The following is a 22,016-nucleotide window of genomic DNA, read 5'->3' as shown; positions in this document are numbered from 1 at the left end:
AAAGTTGAGAACTTTGCTCGGTTTCTGTCTAAATTACGTTGTAGCGCTGCTTATTACATACTGAGTTTAGCGAGTTATGAAAATAGCTACACCACAATAATTTCATTGTATTTAAAACGCCGCAATACTTCAATTAAAAACTTTTACGTTTAATACGCTACAATAATGATAAAGAAGTCTGTACTTTGCTTGAGTCTGTATATAACATAAGATATTTAATAAAAGTTTTATTCTCGAAACAAACCGTGAACTATATTCACATTTTGCAAATACGCAAATGTGCCTAATTACTGATTTATTATATCATACACCGTTGCTTCGGGGAAAATATCACATATCATTTGTTCTAAGGAACAATTATCTCATCGTCATTTAAGCAGTTCCTCGTAAAATAACGCATACTTTTGATTCGCGTAATGAAACCATAACTACTACATTATTAAAACAAAGCACACGCGCTTACTACCTTTCTTGTCTGATGACGCTATCATCTCTGACCGAAAGTATCTCCTTCACGTTTAAGAAGCTCGACCCATCCCGCGCGTCAAAAGCATCCGGTATATCCTTACCGCTCGCGTTTTCACCCTCGTTTTCGACGGATTCCGGGCAGAAAGCTCAGCCGGTTGGATTCACGGGGGTGGATTGAGACATGTCGGGGTGTGGCCGGTTCTAGGGATTAACCCCCGCTGACAGCCAATCATATCCGAGACAGCCCCACCAGGTGGATGACTGCGAAACCCGACTGAAACTGTCGCACTCCCTCGCCATCCCTCGTAACAACCCCCACCGCTAATTGCCTTGGCTTTAATATCGCATGTGGAATGAAAGCTAGAAGAGGAGAACGAGGAGAAGGAAGAGGAAGAAGAGAAGGAGGAAGAGGAAGAGGAGGAGAGGGTGGAGAAGGTGGACAAGGTGGCAAGGGGAATCAGGGTGGTAAAGGGGGATTGTAGAGGATAGTAGCGCCGGTTGTAAGGCAGCGGAATACTATAGAGCCAGGAAGGGAGAAGCTGCTTTGTATGTGTCGATCGCAATACCTACGTTCCTGGGCTGTTCGGGATGGAAGGAGGAAAGCGGGGAATTGCGTATAGGACTATGCGTTCGAGAATTTTACGCTCAAGCGTATGTAACGGAACGAGCGCATGATTAAGCCATAGATCATTCCCGATACAGATTCAATTTGGTAACAATAGATAGTACGGTTACTATTTACCGTCGAAATTGATATTTAGTTAGTAGTTAATGATCCTTCATGTCGCGACTGGTGGTTATCGCGAATATAGAACCATTGAATTTTCGTAGTTGATAGATTTAAACCAGTTAATGACTGATACGAATAACGCGAGAACTTTACGAGAGTCAATTCTAATCTATCATTGTATTCAGATATACGTGATTTTGTTCATGAATAACGAAAAAAAATGCAATTATTTACACGTTATTTGTGAAACAATGTTAGAATGTTTTACGTGTTTATTTTCATTATTTTCGCGTGACAAGTTAAGAAATATTTTGCATTCAGTGATGTTTAAAAATCTTTATTTCATAAAAAAATCTGCGATATAAGAAAAAACTTTACGGATTCAATAAATCATCAACGCGCGATTAAATTTGCTTATTCGAGTGTTTTTATCCTATATCTTTGCACATATCGAACCCAGTTTGTTAAGGCGAATTGAAGTCCCGCCGAGTCGCCGTTGCCTTATATATTGGCTCGTAAGGGTGGCGCCTTATAAAGCGGAGCAATTATCCGAGTAAAATACTCTACGAAATTTCCGTGATAAATTTCAGGCCGTAATAAGGGTGAGTCGCAAGTCATTTGGACGACGTTCAAGAGGGTAAGTATTGAGCTTCAATAAAAATTCTTTTAGATTCCTACATCGCTGGTTGGTCCGCTATTTAATTTATACATGTGTTACTAATTTTATCCGATTCTGCTTCTACTTTCCCTCTTTTATCAGAAAGATTATAAGTGTTTCATTTTCAATCAAAAATATTTTACTTCGATTTAAAATAAACTTTTTTTGTAGCAAAGTTTTTATGCTTAAGATATATTACAATGTAATTACAAACTGGTTTCTAAAATAGTTAGAGCATAGCTGAAGTAAATTTGGAATTTATGGCTTAATTTTAACTTCATAATGGCTTTTCTAGCGCAAAACTTTTATCAAGTGTTATTAATGCATGCGGTTATTAATTGGTGAAAGCTGTATGTGTAAATTTATTAATGACATGATGATATCATAATGTACACTTAAGTTTTTTTTAGTTGCGGAAAAAAAAGAATTACATTAATTTTATTTGAGAAGCACATCGTCCTAGTATAGAAATTATAAGACTGTGTGCGCAGAAAATCAACATGTTGATGTAAAATACTTTAACGTAATTAAGTTCTTAACCTTGAGAGTAACCTCCTTAGAGGTTTTCCAAGGTACTGAAATTCCCGCATGCCCGTCAACGTCTAATGAGGGGATTGTGGATGAAGTTTCAGTTTTTGGCATGAGGCAATTAAGGTGAAGACCTATTTACCTCGACGTCTTTAGAATATGCTAATAATGACGCTCACCGTTTGTTGCAACCATGTCAATCGTAATTCGATGTTGTAACAAAAACTGTACATATATATTTAAATGATATATTCAAAACTACTTATTTAGAATAAAAATGTAGAAACATGGCACCTTATTTTTTCACTATTTGTTTATTTAAAAAATATTACTCTTGCGCGAGAATAAATATTAAAAAGTATTTTAAAATCTTTTCCTCATTTTACTTGAGTACTCTCATAATTATAGTTTATATTCTTATTGCAATATTGCCGTCTATACATGTAATTGGCTGAAGAATTTTTCGAGTTGGTGCGAAATTTCGCAAGATAAATTGCGTGGAATTCCTCCCGATAATCCATAGTACATGAACTTTTCGGTGTTGAAGACTATCTCAATTCGAGACGAAGTAAGAAAGATCATCTGAACAAAATTAAACTCCTCATCATCATTAGAACCTAATTACTGAAAGGTCTGAGACGCGGATGACATCGGTGAGACGAGCGGCCGCCGAAGCAAGGCGCCGCCGACTATACATACGCCCACGCACGCGCTCATCTTCGCTCTCCGAGAAGCGTGGTGGTGTCTGCATGAGCATCTTGAGAAGTAAGCTACGCGTCTACGGTCCAGGCGAGAGCTTATTAATGGATACCCCCGCGAGGTAGGAGAGAGTACGCGGAATAACGACGAGAGGAAGAACGGGCTTGCGATCCGTGGTGGATGCTGGCTGGGTAGCTCGAGATAGACGGTAGAAAAAAGTAACAGACTCCCCGCAAATAACCCCCATGGTGTTCGCGGTAGGCGTGTCCCGGAAACGGAGTGATGGCAGGACTCGGCCAACCAGAATTCGCCAGCGACGCGCGCCCCAGCCTTCTCCCGCCGAATGAAAAAATATTGACCGTATGAGGGGGATATCCTGCGGTCCATTTGGGGGTTGCGGAGGTGATACGTAACGGTCAACTGATTGTTACGGGAGATGGTAGGGCAAGTGGGGTTGTACGAGCGGGTGGCGGGTGAATACCCCCCTCGTCACGTACGGGATCATTAGCTAGATATCCTTGGTCTCGTTGGCCAACCCTATCCGATAGCGGTGATCTTCGTGCTTGACATCATTATCCTTGGATACTCCGAAGCGCCAACCCGATTCGACTTCACCTCCTCAGAAGCGCCCTCGTGATTCGGTCTTCCGATACCGCTCCGTTTTCTTCTACGTTTCTTCTTCGCTTTTTTCATTTGTTCATTGTTTAATTTAAATTATTCGAGATATACATATAATACACCTGTTGTTATTCAGTGAACCTGCTTTCAAGATTTTCGAAACTTGTGACAGTGCGCAAATTTCTTGTAACAGAATAATAGTTACGCGGGAAATAGCAGTTAAAAATGTTGTGGTGATGTAAAACAAAACAACTTTCGATTCTTCGGTGTGAATATAATTATTGTGAAAAGTATTGCCGTTCTCTGCAGGAAATTCGAATACAGTGATGAACACCAGTTTTGACTATTGTGAGGAAGAACTCCTTGAATTTACTTAACCAATTGCTGTTTATATCTTTTTTCTTTCTTTGCAAAGATAAGACTGTGATTAAATGGTGCGAATACAATATTGCAGAAGAAAGAAAATCTGAAGAAAACTTGAAGATTGCGATTCTTCTCACCGAGAATTATAGACTGTTTTTTTTTTTTTTTTTTTCCAACAAGAAACAACAAACTCACTTTATACTATTTACAATATGATGACAGTATAATGTCAACGACAAGCTATCTGAGTTCTCGACGGTCGAATGTCTAAACAACACTGTCCGCAATATTAGGGTGCAACGAGCAACGAGAGATCGCGTATACAAACGCGTATCACAGCATCGAAGAATCGCACAATGGAGACGAATGATCCGTCGGGTAGATTAGCGACCGAGGATTTGGACTGCATTAGCGACAGCAATCACTCGGAATCTCAGTTGAGAGCTTTTCAAAATTACGAGCGCATCAAGGAACTGAATTTATCTATCGACAAGACCAAAGACGATACGGAATCGAAGGATCTTCATCACAGTCTTGAAAGTGGCGGCAGAGCCGCTTCCTTTCGATTCAACGAGTTTCCGTGCGAAAGCCCGGCGAGAAATCTCGCCATAACGTTAAACAAAACGAAAGATTTCAGTTATTCCACTAACAATTTAAGCGAGCTGAACTATTCGTTGGACAGATCGAACGAGAGCGAGGAATCGGCGGACGCCTCGTCGACGCTTTGCAGATTAAAAACTTCCGCGGCCAAGAACATGCTGTTTAATTTACGCGAAACAAAACAAAAGAGTCCTCACGCGTCGTTATCCTCTCTCGATAGATACAGCAAGGATCTGAATTTTGTGATGGAAAAGGAAATGAAGGATTTCAGCCTGCTCAAGAATTACGGTCTCGCTGATCGCATGAAGGAGTTCAATTTCTCGCTGGACAGAATGAGAGACGGTCACATCAGCAGTCTAGCCCTCGAGAGACTGCGCGGCGGCAACGGTCTGCTCGAAAATTCCGGCGTGCTTGAGCACAAAGAATTCAGAAATCTGCAAGTGCAGCCGAGAAATTCCGATCTCGAGGCCATAGCTTTGGAACGTGTGAGACGATCGCATCTGTTAGGCACGGAATTGTCCGCGCAAAACTTAACGACGCAAATGTCGCATCCGCATTCGATTACACACATGCAGCATTCTCAACAGCAGCAGCAGCAGCAAGCCAAGTCCTTTACTATCGACGCGATTCTGGGTCTGAGAAATAATCAACGAGAAAAGCGCAGTCAACAGCAACAGTACAGGAAACATCAAGGTATTTATGGTTTTTTTATTCAGAATTCGATTAATCGTTATCCATCTTTCTCAATGACTTACAATGAAGAAATTGTATTTTTTTAAATATTATTTTTAATCATTATTATATATATATATGTATATATACTTTTTTTATTTATATGTATTTTTAATGCTACTTGATTAAGCGTATAAAAACAATAGAAATGCTCCAACATACTGTGTGAACTAGTTGCGATTACGAATGAGACCTACAACCGACTTCAGACTTTGACTTTCAGTCAAATTTTAGTTTTTTGTCGACTATAAATGTCAAAAGTATCCAAATTGTTTATGTTGAAGTAATGACATTCAGAAGCTTTTAAGTTTCTATACTCGCGAGGTATCATATGTGTGTGTACAAAAATTAATTTTCTGTTATAGATTTATTATCACATTTAACTTATCTCGGGATACGCGATTTAACAGAAAATTTAACCTATCACGCAGGTGTGTTAATAATTTTGTTAACTCGTTAAATTTCTACATTATTTTATGTTGTTAAAAACTTTATGTGTCTGGATTTAGTTATCATTCAATTTTTTTCGGCGTGGATTGTGATCGAACGGTTTTTCGAATTGTATTTGATTCTTCACACTTGTCTCTTATCTTTTATCTCTGTAGGACAAGAAGGCTTAACGAAGAACGGTAGTTCGAGTTCCGGTTCCAGTGGGGGCGGGAAGGTAAAGAGAGTGCGAACAATTTTTACGGCTGAACAATTAGAACGTCTCGAGGGTGAGTTCGCACGTCAGCAATACATGGTGGGTCCTGAAAGATTGTACCTTGCTCACGCGTTGCGACTAACCGAGGCCCAAGTCAAGGTCTGGTTCCAGAATCGCCGCATCAAGTGGCGAAAGCTTCACCACGAGCAACAGACACAGAGAGTGCACGAGTTTCAGCGCACGTTGAATTCCTCATTAGAACACGAAGACAGCAACGAAACTGATAAATGGTGAAACAGGAATCTGTAACGAATGCATTTCTTCTCGTTTTCTCATTGTAACCTTCACCTCCTTTCTTTATATATATGTGTATATATATATATATATATATATATATATATATATATATATATATACATATGTATATATATAAGCACATACTATTTTGTTTCTTTCATCACACTAAGGAATCGAGAAGAGACTTTAAACGTGCACAGTTGTCGATTTCTTGAGGAAATATTGTTTCCGATAATTGCTCTCACAAAGCTTCTCGAGCACATCGCATTTTTCTGTACCCACTCTTTCCTCTGGCTAATTGTCTTGCCGGATCTTAATGTTATAGCGTGAGATTCAAATATTATTTGAAAAAATTGTACATATACTGCAAATTGTGACAAAAAAAATAACGCGGCAACTAACGTTGACTTGATTGTAAATTTTTTTCTATTTATTAAATAATTGTTTTTAATCTCTTTCTCACACACGCACGCCATATATATATATATATATACACTCAAAAGTTGTGAAAAAAAGCGACGTGTTTAATAAAATATATCGCATTTTTACGAATGATATTTACGACGAGCAAATTGCTGTCGTAAAAAGTGCAAAACATACTTGAGTCAAATTTGAATGTGTCAAAGAAACGATAACTGATATGTTGGTAAATAATAATAAGAAAACTTGTGCCAAAGATAAAAGCAATGTAAATAGAAATGTATTAAATATTAAGGGAATTTTATGAAGATGATGAAAATTCGATGTTGGACAAGATTTAACTCTGCTTTTGACGCCATCTAATTACCCACCTAAATTATTTAATAAACAAAATGGAACAACCTGAAATAAACAAGATAAAATATACTTTGCCACATAAATCTATTCGTTCTACAAAACCACCCGTTGATGTTAGAGTTCCGCTTGACGCATATTGGAAATATACTCAGAGAAACAATCAAGATGTCAATGATAAAAACAGCAGGTAACGCTTGATAAAAATGGCAATGTCAACAGCAAACATATTATCCGTGACAAAAACTTATTAAAACAGCAATTGCCTGATTTCTAGACGAAGTCATCCGAATTCTATGACAGAACCAACGGCGAGCTACTATTCCTCCACAAATTCTTACAAGACTCCTAAATCTCATCATCTGTATCCGATTCATCCGAAATATTTGTCAGCTCTTCACACGAAAACGCTACAGCAATATCAAGAAGCTACTATGAAAACTGGTAGAAGTAAAGATTACAGCGTTACAAACAAAGATCGGTGTAAAACCGAACAGGAGGAGGATAACAACGTAGGATATACGGACGAAGAACTAGGAAATTTCACAGAAGATAATTTAGAAAATGATGTCGAAGAGAGGGAAGGTACAGAATAAAAAATTCATAGATCCGATTTCTCTAATATACTTAGAAAATAAAACAAAAACGGATAAATAACAATTTAAAGCGGATAAATGTTTTTATGTTCAAACGGAAAATGTTAAATACCAACTCCGCATTTAGTTGATAAAAATGAAATATCTGCTCAACTTAGCAGAAAACAATCGAGATAGGATAAGCGAGTGTCTCGATAAGGAGTATGATGAACAGGAAGTGGACGACGAGATAGACGAAGAGTCCGATGCACCTGCCGAAACACACATGATGCAAGAACAAAGTGCAGCCAAAAAAGACGCATTGCTACGAGCGCAGCAACGATTGCGTGCGATTAACCAGCAAGATCCGCACAGAATTCGTTATTCTCAACACTCACCACAACTGTATCAAGCTCGTCCTCTAGCGACAAGGTTCGTAACAATGTTTTTTTCTGCATAGAAAATTGTTCTTTCACAACATCTTCAGTTTAACAAGAAACAATGTTTAACTTTCTTAGCGAAAAGAAAACTACAGAAAAAGAGGATTCTTTGTCATTTCTTACTTACACAATAGATTGAAAATAATTTTATTTTCTTATTTCTATTTTTGCTTCGTGTGTGTAATTTAGTTTCCGACTAGATCTCAATTTATGCCAGTTTAAGCGTAACACTCTGTCCATTTGAAGCTAATAAAGAACTTTGGACCAATCGATTATATATCATCAAACAAAGTAGAATGAATCAAGTTAGAGGTATGGACGCGTACATTAATGCGTAATTAAACTCTATGATAAATTATCTGTATTATGCTTTTGATATCCTCTTTAATTATATATAATCATTATACATCAAATTTCCACCAAGTACCTGTGTGATTAGATACTACAGCAATATACCTGATCATGACATCTACGAAGTATTGTCGGACGAAGATCTGTACACAGTTCAGGCATCGAAAAATCCTCCACGCAGATCGTCAACGCGCTATCCTCAAAATTGGATTCCGCAGAGAAGTTCGAACGATCGATACAACACAACAATCTCGCCGACCCAGCTGAATCGTCGACCGCGACCAAGACCGGAAATCAAGTCCTTCATCGAAGCAGAATTTGTCGACAGAAGAAAGTGCAGCCGTTGCGGTAATATCTCAATTAGGAAATTGCCACCTTTGCAAACGAACAAATACAAATTTCAGGACAGTCCCATTTTTCCGGCTAAAGAATATTTCGGTGAGAAAACGAAAAGTTTTGTTTTATTAAAAGTGTACATATGACATATGTTGTACATTAAACATGATTGATTAAATTATTCGGTTCTTTTCAGGAAACGACGCCGAGATTCTTGACCAACCGTTGTGCGGATATTGCAAGCCAAAACATCACGTTGTAGAAAACACGAGACATTTGACATGCGAGATTCCGTCATCGGTTCCGCACTCGATGAAATTGCGACGTTCCAGGGATGCTACTAATACACCAATACGTGAAACATTAGAGGGAAAACACGCAATGAACGAATTATCGCATGAATACGCGCGAATTCCATCGAAATGTACCAAAGATACTCTAAATAGTTCACGTGACAGGATCAGACACTCAACCAGAACGTCCGCTCGTTATGATCTTTAAATATTTTTTTTCAAATTTTATAAGTTTGCGTGGAAAATGATAAAAACAAGTCGGTGTCTTACAGACACATTACATTGTTCTTCTCGACAAAATCTTTATTTTCTATAAAATGTAAGAAAATAACGACTTTCAGAAATTAACTCTTTGAATAATGTTTAGAAGTAACCTGTGTATGTTAAATAATATCTATATATATACATATAATGTCTCATCGTTAATTGAAGAGAATGTAAGTATAGCTTACTGCGTTTTTTTACGAGAGACAAAATACAAGCAAAGGAAACTTCTAAAATATTAACACTGCATCTTTACAAGACTCGATCTTTTATTAAATTGTAGTGATATATTCTAAAAGACACAGATACACGCACACAAACACACAAAGCCCTTGAAGAAAGATCTAAAGAAACAAAGATATTGCAAAAAACAAATTATACAATAGATAGAAGATGTCATTGCACCTTGCTACAATCACACAGATGCGATCTACACTAATATATTTCTATCTCTACATTATGCAATTTTCTTTTCACCAGTTGTGCAATATATATTTTTGTAACTGTCTTTCGAATCGTGTAGATGTACTTTGTGTGTAACGTGATAAGAAAATTATGCCATAAAATCAAAAAACATTTAGTTTCACACTGTACATACAAGTCAAAACAATCAACCGTTAAAAAAAAAAAACCGATACAGAAGCGATTTAACATTTCCTCTTTTCCACATGTAATTCTCTAAAGAGATATAAAAATGAACATCACTTTTACATCTTTTGGCACTGGAGCTCCAAATCTCTCAATTGTAAATACGTGATATTATTATATAATTTAATTATAAAAACTATAGACGTACGTGTACATGTTAAACGGAGAATAAAGCTCTTAATCTGTACATTGAATATAAATGGTCTCTGTTGGAGTTCTTAAATTCAACATCCGTACCTAAATCAATGCCCGTAGTATATAATTTACCGTAACTCCGAGAGTTTGTTTTTCGTATCTGCAATACCGTACACGCACATATTGTCGCTTTAAAAACTTGTGAAAAGTTATTTTAATTCACATGTGAACTGCCTCCTCGTGTGCAATTCTTCTGAAAATTTAACACGGCTGACGGTTAGTAACTAATATTCGCTCGTTAGGTGAAAGCCTCATTGTCGCAATGATAAATTAGCATACGACCCATGTCAAAGCATCACAAAAAGGCCTTGATGCGCAGTCATGTATACTTTGCTGTTACAAAGATATAGAGAAAAGATATCAATCAACATGTAATACACCATTTTTATATCACAAGCATTTATCCAAAAACAGTTAGCACGACTATTATTGCTCTTTATGATTTTGCATTCTTTGGAACAACATATCAAACGTGTACATATAAATGTATAATCTATCTAGAAAAATAAGCTATCAAAAAATTAAAAAAGTAGAACCTCAATCACAAACGTAAAAATTATACAATTATTATATTTTCTATTTTCCGTAATTTTTGTTTTCTCCGTACAGTTTTCTCTGTGTGTGCACGTGCGCGCGCGTGAATAAATAATTTCCAAAATTCCTGAAAACCGGTGAATCGCGTCGTACAAAGAAGCTCATGCGTAGATAAAGGCTACGAGATCGAAATCGTCACGAGGTGAAAGGGAAGAACGAAGGCGAGATGAGCTTCGATATCTCGCGCTACAACTCTGCACGATGAGATGTAAGCTCCGCCTATCTCTCGGTTACAGCAAGAGTCTCGTCGGTGGGGGGGTATTCCAACCCCTGCTCCATCGTCGTTGGCATCCACGGCATTCCAATTAGCTCGCGAATCAAAAGAGCCCCACTGCCTTTGTGGGGTCTCACCCTATCCCCTAGTAAACTCGCTCCTTCTCTCTCTATCGTCCTATCTCGTTAACCACCTCCTCTCTGTCCGTCTATCTATTCGCCTTCTGCTTTTATCTATTCGCTATCTGCTTTTATCGCACTATATATATGTATGTGTATCTTTCTGTCTCAATCACTATACGTACAATTTTTTTAATTTACAATATTATTTCTGTATTCTTGTGAATTACCAAATTATTTTTATATACACTTACACACACACACACACCAGATCTATGTAAGTAAAGTGCAGACAAATGATTAAACCATCTTTTTCACATCATCCTTTCAGTCTCCTACTTGTGCACCTCTTCTCTTTCTTCATATTTCTTCTCTACCGAGTTTTCTCTTCCTGGCCGTTTACTATCCCTCTATTTATTTGTTACTCTTTGTATCGTAGCTTCCTTTTCTGTGTTATTCATTCTACGTCCTTCACTCGCGGTTGGGCTTTTAGTGAAATAAAACAAGCGCAAAACGGTAAAGAGCGGTTGTTGCAAGAGAGAATGGAGGGAGAAGGGTGGATGGGATTAACCGCAGTTTTAATCGTGAATCCTCTTCTTTGACGGACGAGATTCATATAAACGCATGAGCACTTTGGCGTAACGACCGAATTACATTGCTTGTCTTTAAGTAGTTACGTAAAATTCTTGAAGAAGATTGAGAATTATACGTAACACACCGAGAATCGACTATCTCTTTTTTTCGAACATGCAAAACAAATAAGCCACATATATGTAAAAAAATATTATCTGTAATGATTTGATGTTGCAATATCTTTCTTTAACGCAACAGCAATAGATGAAATAAAACATTAATATATTACAGAACGAACTGTGTCAATATGTGCTTTTTTATGTGTAATAAAAACGTAAAGAATTTTTCGAGAATTTTTTATATTTTAATATCACACACACGCACGTCACGTAAAACAAATATGTTAAGCAACAAAATATATATAGAATTATATATAACATATAGAATTATATAAAACATTTGTTACACATTTCTTAAAGATTATAAAAACGCAATATTGCCAAAGTATATTTCAAGACATTCAGAAATATGGCCAAGAGATTTCAATATCCCGGGTGGCCGAATGACAAATTGGTATTGCAAAGCGACTCTCGACGTTTCCCTCAACCTTCCGCGTTTTTACTCAAACGGGCATCCATATACACCAGTCACTCGGGGTAATTGAAATCGGAGGAAACCGCTCGTGGTGTTTCCCCGACTCGGTCACGACGAAGCGCAACGCAAATTTTATTACGGCGCGCGCCTCTATCCACTTCGTTAGATACCACTTTGTTTATCATTCGTTGATATTAAAATCGTCAGTGTAATGTGTACGTGAATATATATCCAGCATCGTTTTGCCATTTATATAAGATCCACCAATTTTCATACTTTTGCACCTGTCTCTCTTCTTATAAATATGGTCTTTCTTGTATTTTATCTTTATTTTATATACTTATATATAATATTTTAGAACAGTTTTATAAAAGAAAAAGCTACTTTTGTTAGCAACAAATTTGTACAAAAATATATTGCGTGTAGCAATAATGTAACGTTGCCATAATGAAAAATATTGAAATTTTATACAATATTACAACAATCGTAATACAAGTTCCTAAGCAAGATCAAAGAGCATTCCTATGCTTCTGGAAACACGCTATCTTCACTTTATCCCACCGTTAGATTGATATCAAATACGCAATCTGTGGAATCTGCAATTTACATGTATAAATGTAACTTTAAACATTGAAATAAACAATAGTAATATGACGTATTCTCTTTGTGTAGTGCATGAGAATTAGTCATTTAATAATTTAATACATATAAACAAATATTTTATTGTTAACAACGACATTTCTAACAATTAGTACATGCAACTTTAGTGTGAACATCAAGTAAACAAACTTTTAATTACCGTCGATGAATTAAAAATTCTGTCTTTGCTAACTTGTGTAAAGTAAATATAATTGACGAGAACAAAAGCGTCTTGCAAAATAGGTAAAGGTTTACAGAAATCTCGAACGTTCGTAACGTTTCAGTATCCAATTAATGTTGCGAACAACGAGCGTTTGAGTATAATTTATTACGCTGAGAATCGCAACTGATTGCAATATTTTTCCTAGATGCGTTGCATTGGCCACTAGCATGAGCAATGTTCGCGTTATTAAGATGAGAATGAGAGAGAAAGAGAAGCAATGAAATATTTTAGGAACATCTAGCTGTCGCAAAAAATTATTTGATTGTAAAAAATATATTTCCGCAGATACTAACGCATAAACTTTGAACGTGATCAACTTATTAGCTATTTTTTATTCAAGCATATCAACTTCTTGTAAATATAAATATTGCTTTTGCAAATTTTTAAATATAAATTTTTCATTATAATTAATTAATCAGTTGGAAATAAACTAATTCATTTTGCAATATTGCAGTACATATAATATTATAGCTTACATTAGTAGTCGTAGATATTTGAAAATTTGAAACTTTCAGTAAGTTATAAACAATACTTTATGTAATAAATTGCTGAATGATATGTTATTATAATTTATAATATAGATAACAACACTGACTAAAAAGTTCTTAAATAATTGTCTGTACAAAAATCTACGTCAAAATTATTTAAATTTATGAGTATAATTTGCGTTTCGATTAAAAAATATCAAAACACGATAAAACGATAAACGCTTTTATTCACGTAGCTGAGTGGTGCTTGTGTTGAAGTTTGTGCAGCTCGGAAAAATTAAAACGTTTCATCGAAATGTTTTTAAAAAATGATAACATTTAACGAATATGTGGCCATTTGTGACCAAGCGGATATAAATGGATTTACAACAAATTGTAAAATCCCAATTGTAAAATTCTAAAATAAAATTAAAAAAAAGTCAAGTTTTATATTTACGAAATAAATGTATCATATATATACACATATATGTGTGTGTATATTATCCATATAAAAATACTTGTAACAGATTTGGGGCTGTGCTTGGTATGTGGCTAAACAGGGGTTCCGTCGTACGTCACTAATCATGACCACGAATATACATGCCGTAAAAAACGCTATGCAGGATGAACGACGAAGGGAGGGGAATGTACGCCCGAGGGGCTGCGTACAGGTCATATTCATAACATCAGAGACGAGGTAATAAAAGTCAGCACCCTTTCTTTCTCATCCTTTTTTCTCTGTCATTTTCTACCGTCGTTCTCGTTCCGCTTGGATAACCAGAAGAACGTGGGAGAGATGCGTAGACAAGTCAAAATAACGAAAAGAGGGAAGCTGTGCGACTTGTATCTTGTGACATATTTGCCTAGCGTTGTTGTATGTACATATGCCACATAATCTGATAATAATCTAACTTGACATGTTCACCGGTAGAGAAAGATTTTATAGAAGCAGTTAACATAGTCCGTGATATTTATTTGAATTCTATTGCTTACAGAAATTTATTACTGATATAATCAAATAAGTATTATAAGATACTAGGTAATTAAGTAAAACTATATTCCCTTACAAAAATTTCTTACTAGAAAGAATATGATCAAAATAAACATTAATAATATTTATCTTAGCCACTACTAGTGATAAATTTTTGTAAAGAAATATGCCATTTATTATGTCTTATTCAAATATTGAATATAATTAAAGCGCTTGTGAAAAAGTTGATCTTCAAAGAGTCGAGATCGAAACACTGAACTATTTAGAGACACGTCTGTGATCGTATCTCCGATAGTCACTTTACCCCTGAATATAATCTCCCCGTTGTTAAACCACTCCACCCTTCCTAGTTGGGTCAAGTGTTTTCTCCCACTAACGTGTATCGTTTCTTGCATCCGAAGGGTGCCACCGAAAGAATCGCAACTATTTCATTTTGGGACAGATTAGACAGATTAGAGCGGACGGGGATGTACGACCGAGCGGTATTTACCGATGTCATATGCGACCCAACTTTATGGGGTCAAATAATATTACCTACGCACTTTTCTTTCGACCCTATCAGTGTTGAGTAATTTCACGGTTGGCGTCTAGTATGTGAGAGCGCGGCGTGTTTAATTTACAGAGTAATATTGGTGAGAATGCGTTTCTGGTTTTCATTAACATTCGTACAAACATATTGTTGTAAGTGTATGCTAAATTCTTTTAAGTGCCTTTGCATTTAATATAAAATTTAAGTAAGAAATAAATAAAATTGTTGACACATCTTTCTAACAGCGGAAAGGAGATTCTCTTCAGTTTTCTTTTTATATAAGTAAATTTTATATAAATTTTATGTAAATTTTATATAGCAAGTTTATATAAATTTTATACATTTTATATAAAAATATATTTTAAATATGTAGTGTATACTTTTTCAAAAACTTAAACGATGTTAATAAATTGTTCGTTTGCTGAAGAAATGTATATAAAAGTACATGTAAATATAGAAAAGGGTTAAAAGAAGTTCATTTGATAAGGGACGTATAGATCTTTGATACTATTGTATCCACACGTTGCTAATTAAGAAGCGCTTTGAAGTCCTAATGCCTTTATCTTTTTGCGTATAAGCTTCTACTAAAAAGGATTAAATCGGAAATAGGATTCCAGTGTTTAATCTTTCGTTATATGAGTTTACCAGAAGTCAAAGCACGTTGATTAAAGTCTTAATTAATAAAGACTCATAATTTTACCGTAGCAAAGCAAGTTATATATTGTACAATGATAACACAAAATAACCAGAAGATATGAATTTCGTAATTATCAATATTTAATATATAAGTTTGCTTTTTAATTTATACCAAGTCAGTGGAAATGTGAATTTTCGCTTCTGTTCTTCTGTAGACGATGCCTCCAATTAAGAGACGTGGTAGTGTTTTGCGCCAAGTATTTTATTTGCACAAACAGGGTGACGTCTTGAAAGATTTGGATTCACAATGCTATAAGTAACTTTTTTTTTAAAGAACGGTCTATTATATAGAACTTGAACCAGTCGTGTGTAATAATTTCTAGGTGTTCATCAATTGACTATTTTAAATAAAAAGCAATATTCTACAACAGAAAATTTATTGGAGGTATATTTATTTTTATTTATTCCCTGGTGACAATAATCTACTTTGTTAAATTTTATACATTTACGCCCACGAGAAGTGCATATGTTTGTCATACACAATAAATAAACTTAAAAAGAAATACTTAAAAAATAAGCGGTACATTAAAATGTACTCAAATATCATATTTTTAATAATAATAATCAGATAAAAAATAAGCTGAGATTGGAGTCTAAACACGGTTGTTAATGTGTTGAAAGGGAATTTATTATAAATAAATAAATTTACACAAACGTTTCGACTGTGGTTAGTCTTTCTCAATGGATATAGTAGAATTAGTAATTATAAATTGATGTTAACGGAAAGTGTAAAACGTTACATGTTATCTAATGTGAAGTGGTTGATGGTCCAAAAACTGGACAGCCATCAATCAATTTATTTATTTATAATAAATTTTCTTTCAACACATTAACAACCAATTGGACTCCAATCAGCCTATTTTTTATCTGATTATTATTATTATTTATAACTTGGAGCCGTTCATATATCTACGATTTTGATAATTTCATCATATTTTTAATAAGTTTCTAAAAAAAAAAGATGAATAAAAACTTATTTGATCGTTCTTATATATAAACATATAAAAATAATTGATTTAACGTAATTTATCTCGATTTAATGCTTTTTCAACGTAGTTTTTTGTAATTGTGCCTACTTTTTTGTATTTTTTATAATTTGTAAACAACTATTTACAAAAAAATGCAATTACATCCCAAATCGTCTAAAAGTTTGTAGAAAGTTGTCAAGTAGTTGTAGAAAATAGGTACTTTTTGCATAGTTAAGTAGATGTATTTTCACCAGGCTCAAATTAAACATTATCTGAACTCTTTGAACATCAAACTTGAGAGAAAAAGAATTTAATTTTATAAACTTATAGAACAAAGATAAACTTACCATCTCAGAATAATATTTTAAAATAGAATGCTCATGTTTTATTGCATAAAATGAAAATTGTTTCACTGCAGTATGTATATGAAAAAAAAACGCGAATATGTAATGGATAGATGGAATTTTGCAATCCATTTATTAAAAATATGCACTAACTTCTCACATTGCGTGTGTAATTCCATTACTTTCAATTAGAGTAAAATATGACACAATATTATAATATTGTCCTCTATCTACGCATCGGAGACGCTTCTAGCACATAACTCTCAAAATATACAGTATTTTGTATTTATTGTTTACAAAAGACTAGATTTATTCTCTCCGAAACACTCTTGTTGGTATAATTTTGAATTTCTAACTACGATGGATTTTTCTCCTAAGACATTCTTTTTTCTGTTGGTCGAGTATTACATATTTTATATGCCGCGAAGCGCTTTACAAAAACGCAGCAGAAACAATCGATAATGATAAACATTGAGACGCGTCTCACGTAGTTTTGTATAATACAGAAATTCGTATTATAATTGGAGAGGAATCATACTTGATCATAATGTGATAACACAAATATGAAACACAGAATACTGCTTGCAACAACAAATTCACATACAGAGAAAGTGCACGGACTACATGTTATACAGTGATTTTTTTGTTATAGTAACTCGGATTAAGAATCATCGTCATCACAAAAATCGATATTTAATTACGAGAGAGAACACGCAAAAATGTAGATAGTATAATTACAAAAGCACGTGTACATTTTGTATATAGTCCTTCATAGGTCCTTAAATTCAAGCTCTCCGATCTTCTTGACGAAGAAAGAAGCACTGATTGCTGAGTATTTGTATATTTCGAAACTACGAAGATCCTTAATCCCGTGAAACATATTTCATTGCACACATATCGAAGAGATGGCAAATAAACTTATTTGTAAGAGTTATCATAATTTTAGTTTTTTTTTTTTTTTTTTTTTTTTTTTTTTTTTTTTTTGCGATTTTGTTGTGAGACACTCTGCATATAATACATATACTAGTCCTCTGCTCGGTTATTACTGGCAGAATTAAGAATCTATACATTCGCGTTATGTATACTGGAGATTGTTAAGTGCTACCAATAATAACCGAACAGGGAGACAATATGGTGCTATGAAACAATTGATACAATTTGTGTCTGTCATTAATAAGAAAAATCAAATAAAAAAATATTGTGTGTGTGTACCATATGTTAAGTATCATAAATACATGTATTTCTTTTCATTCACAAAGGATGGAAAATTGATTAAAATATTACAGAAAACCGAGTCTCTTTTGTATTAGCGAGTACAAAAGTGAGTCGATTTAGATATTTGCATAAGCAAAATGCGATGTCGGATTAAAATTGCAGCTATAAGAGTATCACACAGTGCAAAACAATGAACATCGTGACGATACTTTTGTGTAATTTGTATTAGTATAAAACAAGCTAATCTAAATGAAAAGAAATAGGATGTCATAAAAATTATACAATATCAAATAAAATTGTAAATATAGCTCGATTGAAAATATTGTATATTTTTCTTACATTGTTTTGCATCTCTGCATCGTACGGACGAAGTTTACTTATAACTAGATTCAATTTGCTTCTTATTTTAACAAGAACACAGTTAATGCCTAACATGATATTTGCTATTCAAGCGTTATTTTCTTTTTGTAGCTGAGTACGTCAATAAAACGTCAATAAAACACACAGAAAAAGATAGTACGTGTTAATCAAATAGTATTAAATTGTGAAGAATGTTACTTAACGTTGTTTCTTAGATATGAGTATATTATTCTACTGCAGAGTTCCATCAACAAAAACAAAGATACTACTTATTGGTTCATTGCCGTTCGGTTTGGACGACGACTCGCAAACCTGTACGTTGTAATCCTGACAACGATAATCGACACAATTTATCGTTGACAGATTATATAATATCCGATTTAATCGGATTCGCCTAACGATCTTCATTGTGTGTATGTGTCGTATTTCTCGCATTGACTACTCATCGGAAAAATGTTGTACTAAACTTGTTACAAAACAAAAATATTTTGTCTGTCATAAGACAATTTAAGAATTTCTACGTGGCAAAATATGTGGATTGAGGGTGTCTGTCTCTTTTAGACAAATGTACAGCCAGCCAGGAATTGTCTAAACAAATACAGAACACAGTATATAACATATTGAAGTAACGTATGTTCTGTAGCCTTGTTGACAGTTAAATTCGAAATATATGAATGTGTTATAAATCTGCTATATTCTGTTTGTTGAGACTGTGTTAAATTGACTCAATTTGAGTTTTTGTTTTTCATTGCGTTATTATAATTATTATTTTAATTAATGTTATTATTTGTTTCCTTGTGGTAGAGGAAGAAATGCTGTTAATCTTTTCTCTTTTTACTGATCTACTGCACTAATTGTAAATATTTTCTGGGAAGACTTGCTTTTTCGCTTCATATGTGATTATATATATATGTATATGTGTGTCTCGACTTCCCTTCTCACATAATCGCAAGCATATTGTATTGATAGAGAAATATGCGCTCTTGCCATCATGCATTCTTCATTACTACATGCTATTACTCGTTATATAAACTAATGGCACTAAAATATAAACATGTAAAATAAAAAATAACATATATGTCTATTCTGTATTAGTACGTTTGTACTTCGGAATATTCGCAGTAATACTCACATTCTATATAAGCTTATACATCATAAACTAAAAAATATGCAGTGCGACCGAAATGACGATATAAAGACAAACTATCTTAGATTTTAAATTGCTCATTTTTTACTGAAGTTATTATGTTTGAGATTCAATTGTACATTAACTTAAACAATAGTATTTTAACTAATATACAGCAATCAAACTCCATAAAACTCGAAACGTAAAACATCTAACAGAAAATATTGAGTAAACCAAAATCTAATAAAATAAAGGCATTTATACGTAAGACCTTTATAGGTACAAAAGGGACGCGAAAGAGACAATTTTTTGTGAAAAATAAGTAACGCGGAATAAAATTTGTTTGTATTTGTGATTTCAAAAACATTAATTTTAAAAATTGAAAAATTGTATTTGATATATTACGTAGTTATATAATATTACTCAAAATAAATATTATTTTGATCACATAGAAAATACATTTTTTTATAAAAGTGTAACAGAACCATATTTACCGATCTTTATTTTGTCGATTTATTTTACAAAGAATTATCTCCTTCTCAGATTTATGTATTACCATCATTTCGCGCGCGCTTGCACCTTATATATGTATTTATATGTATATGTATATGTATATGTATATGTATATGTATATACACACACACACACACACACATATATATATATATATATATATATATATATATATATATATATATATATATATATATATATATAATCATAAAATAAAATCTATACATATAGCATAAAAAAATGTCGAAAACAAATTATTACATAAAAACATTAAAAAATATAAATGGAAAGCAATATAATATATGAGTACAATTAGATTCATAACTAATGTGTGAAAGTTACTCTCTTTCTCTCTTTCTCTCTATGTGTGTGTACAAATAACAAATATAATATATAATATCGAACTTTCATATTCATCACTCAGTTTTCTTTATCAGTGAGTCAATATTGTATTTACAAATTGGCACTTGTTTGGGATACATAATTTTATTTCAATGCCGCGGATTCCGATGTGTGGTCAACCGAGAATATATATACATGTAACGAGAGCGTCGTATGATGGTTTACTCTCTTTAAATTGCGCTAAATATACATTTGTTCGCTTATGATACAATTTTCCTTTTGTTTTGTTTCTTTTTTGTCAAAGAGATAGAAACTTGTCATATATTATATGTGATTCTAAATATACGATGATTAAAGACGGCAGCTAACGCACATTGTAAACCGCATTGAACACGTGTATTGTTTTTATCCTTCGTTAAATCACGACATCACGTAATTAAGTTGAACACAATGATATCAGAACTCCTAATTATATTGATTACATTTATTTTGAAATTCCGACACATTACAAATAGTGACTATGTTTATTTTGATGGATAAAGTGGAATGCATAAACTGATCGTAGAGATGAGAGAAAAAGAGAGAGAGAAACAGAAAAAAAAATAACAATGTTGTGTAAAATTTTATAAAAATAATCTCTCTCTTTTAATTAAAATTTAATTTACACTCAATAATTAATCTTTTAACTTAGATACAAGTATAAAATAAAACATATTGTGAGTTCAATTACAGTGCAGTTAAAAAGAAAAGAGTTTTCATCTAATAAGTTAAAAACAAAATATAGATTAACTTTTTTTGTTATATTTACAACTAGTTTTCCAAAAAACAAAAAAAAAACATTAAAAATTAATAACATCTATTCTAAGAGTTTCTGCCTTAATCTGCCATAATGTTAATAAATTTCTATCAATCTCTGACATGTATGTCACGATTTTTAATTGTAACACGTAACTGCGCTACTCTCTAGTTTTAGTCCTAAAATCAAAACGTAAACTTTTGTTGTGTGTTATAATTTATCAAAAAATATTTTTGCAAGTATCACAGTTGGAAAAGGAGAAGAAAGGATTTCTATTTCGGCAGTGATATTTAATAGGCTTTTTCTGCATTTGATACAATTGTTATTAATTTTGTGCTTGGTAATAAGTTCTAACTTACTTAAAATTTAGATTTTTGTTGAAATTTCCTTTCTTCTCGCTTTTTTTATTACTTTAACAATTTCATTTAATAATAGAAGCGAATAATTTTTAGTACGCAATATTTAGTATAGATAAATATATAAATATAAATATAAATATAA

At 33.6% G+C, this 22,016-nt stretch overlaps 2 protein-coding genes across 5 annotated transcripts; both read left to right on the top strand.

Moving 5' to 3' along the window:
- Window positions 1-5,233: 5,233 nt before the first annotated feature.
- LOC109858149 (homeobox protein not2-like) lies at window positions 5,234-6,333 on the top strand. Of its 3 annotated transcripts, XR_002250586.1 has the most exons (3): window positions 5,614-5,679; window positions 5,762-5,827; window positions 6,002-6,092. XR_002250586.1 is itself a non-coding variant. In XM_020435133.1 (2 exons), exons 1-2 carry the CDS (start codon window positions 5,234-5,236, stop codon window positions 6,331-6,333), a joined length of 456 nt encoding a protein of 151 aa, XP_020290722.1. The 3 variants fall into 3 exon arrangements, 1 of the variants encoding a protein (XP_020290722.1); XM_020435133.1 differs by lacking the exons at window positions 5,614-5,679; window positions 5,762-5,827 and adding an exon at window positions 5,234-5,357 and having other exon boundaries at window positions 6,002-6,333; XR_002250587.1 differs by lacking the exon at window positions 5,762-5,827 and having other exon boundaries at window positions 5,626-5,731; window positions 6,002-6,065.
- LOC109858148 lies at window positions 6,246-10,271 on the top strand. 2 transcript variants are annotated; one of them, XM_020435131.1, is made up of 6 exons: window positions 6,246-6,329; window positions 7,052-7,300; window positions 7,388-7,695; window positions 7,865-8,117; window positions 8,565-8,914; window positions 9,009-10,271. In XM_020435131.1, exons 2-6 carry the CDS (start codon window positions 7,149-7,151, stop codon window positions 9,311-9,313), a joined length of 1,368 nt encoding a protein of 455 aa, XP_020290720.1. In that variant the 5' UTR covers window positions 6,246-6,329; window positions 7,052-7,148; the 3' UTR covers window positions 9,314-10,271. The 2 variants fall into 2 exon arrangements, with proteins under 2 accessions (XP_020290720.1, XP_020290721.1); XM_020435132.1 differs by having other exon boundaries at window positions 7,868-8,117; window positions 9,009-10,216.
- Window positions 10,272-22,016: the final 11,745 nt, after the last annotated feature.

The sequence above is a fragment of the Pseudomyrmex gracilis genome, unplaced genomic scaffold (assembly GCF_002006095.1).
Source record: "Pseudomyrmex gracilis isolate BER0280 unplaced genomic scaffold, ASM200609v1 scaffold_190, whole genome shotgun sequence".
In the NCBI taxonomy this organism is placed as follows: Eukaryota; Metazoa; Arthropoda; class Insecta; order Hymenoptera; family Formicidae; genus Pseudomyrmex; species Pseudomyrmex gracilis.
Note: the sequence above shows the minus strand (reverse complement) of the source record. Positions and strands in the feature narration are given on the sequence as shown.

Coding starts and splice junctions, on each gene's coding strand:
- LOC109858148 (XM_020435131.1), top strand. CDS start 7,149: ATGGAACAACCTGAAATAAACAAGATAAAATATACTTTGCCACATAAA. Junction 7,301..7,387: donor GTCAATGATAAAAACAGCAG/GTAACGCTTGAT, acceptor CCTGATTTCTAG/ACGAAGTCATCCGAATTCTA. Junction 8,915..9,008: donor TCCGGCTAAAGAATATTTCG/GTGAGAAAACGA, acceptor GGTTCTTTTCAG/GAAACGACGCCGAGATTCTT.
- LOC109858149 (XM_020435133.1), top strand. CDS start 5,234: ATGCAGCATTCTCAACAGCAGCAGCAGCAGCAAGCCAAGTCCTTTACT. Junction 5,358..6,001: donor ACAGTACAGGAAACATCAAG/GTATTTATGGTT, acceptor TTATCTCTGTAG/GACAAGAAGGCTTAACGAAG.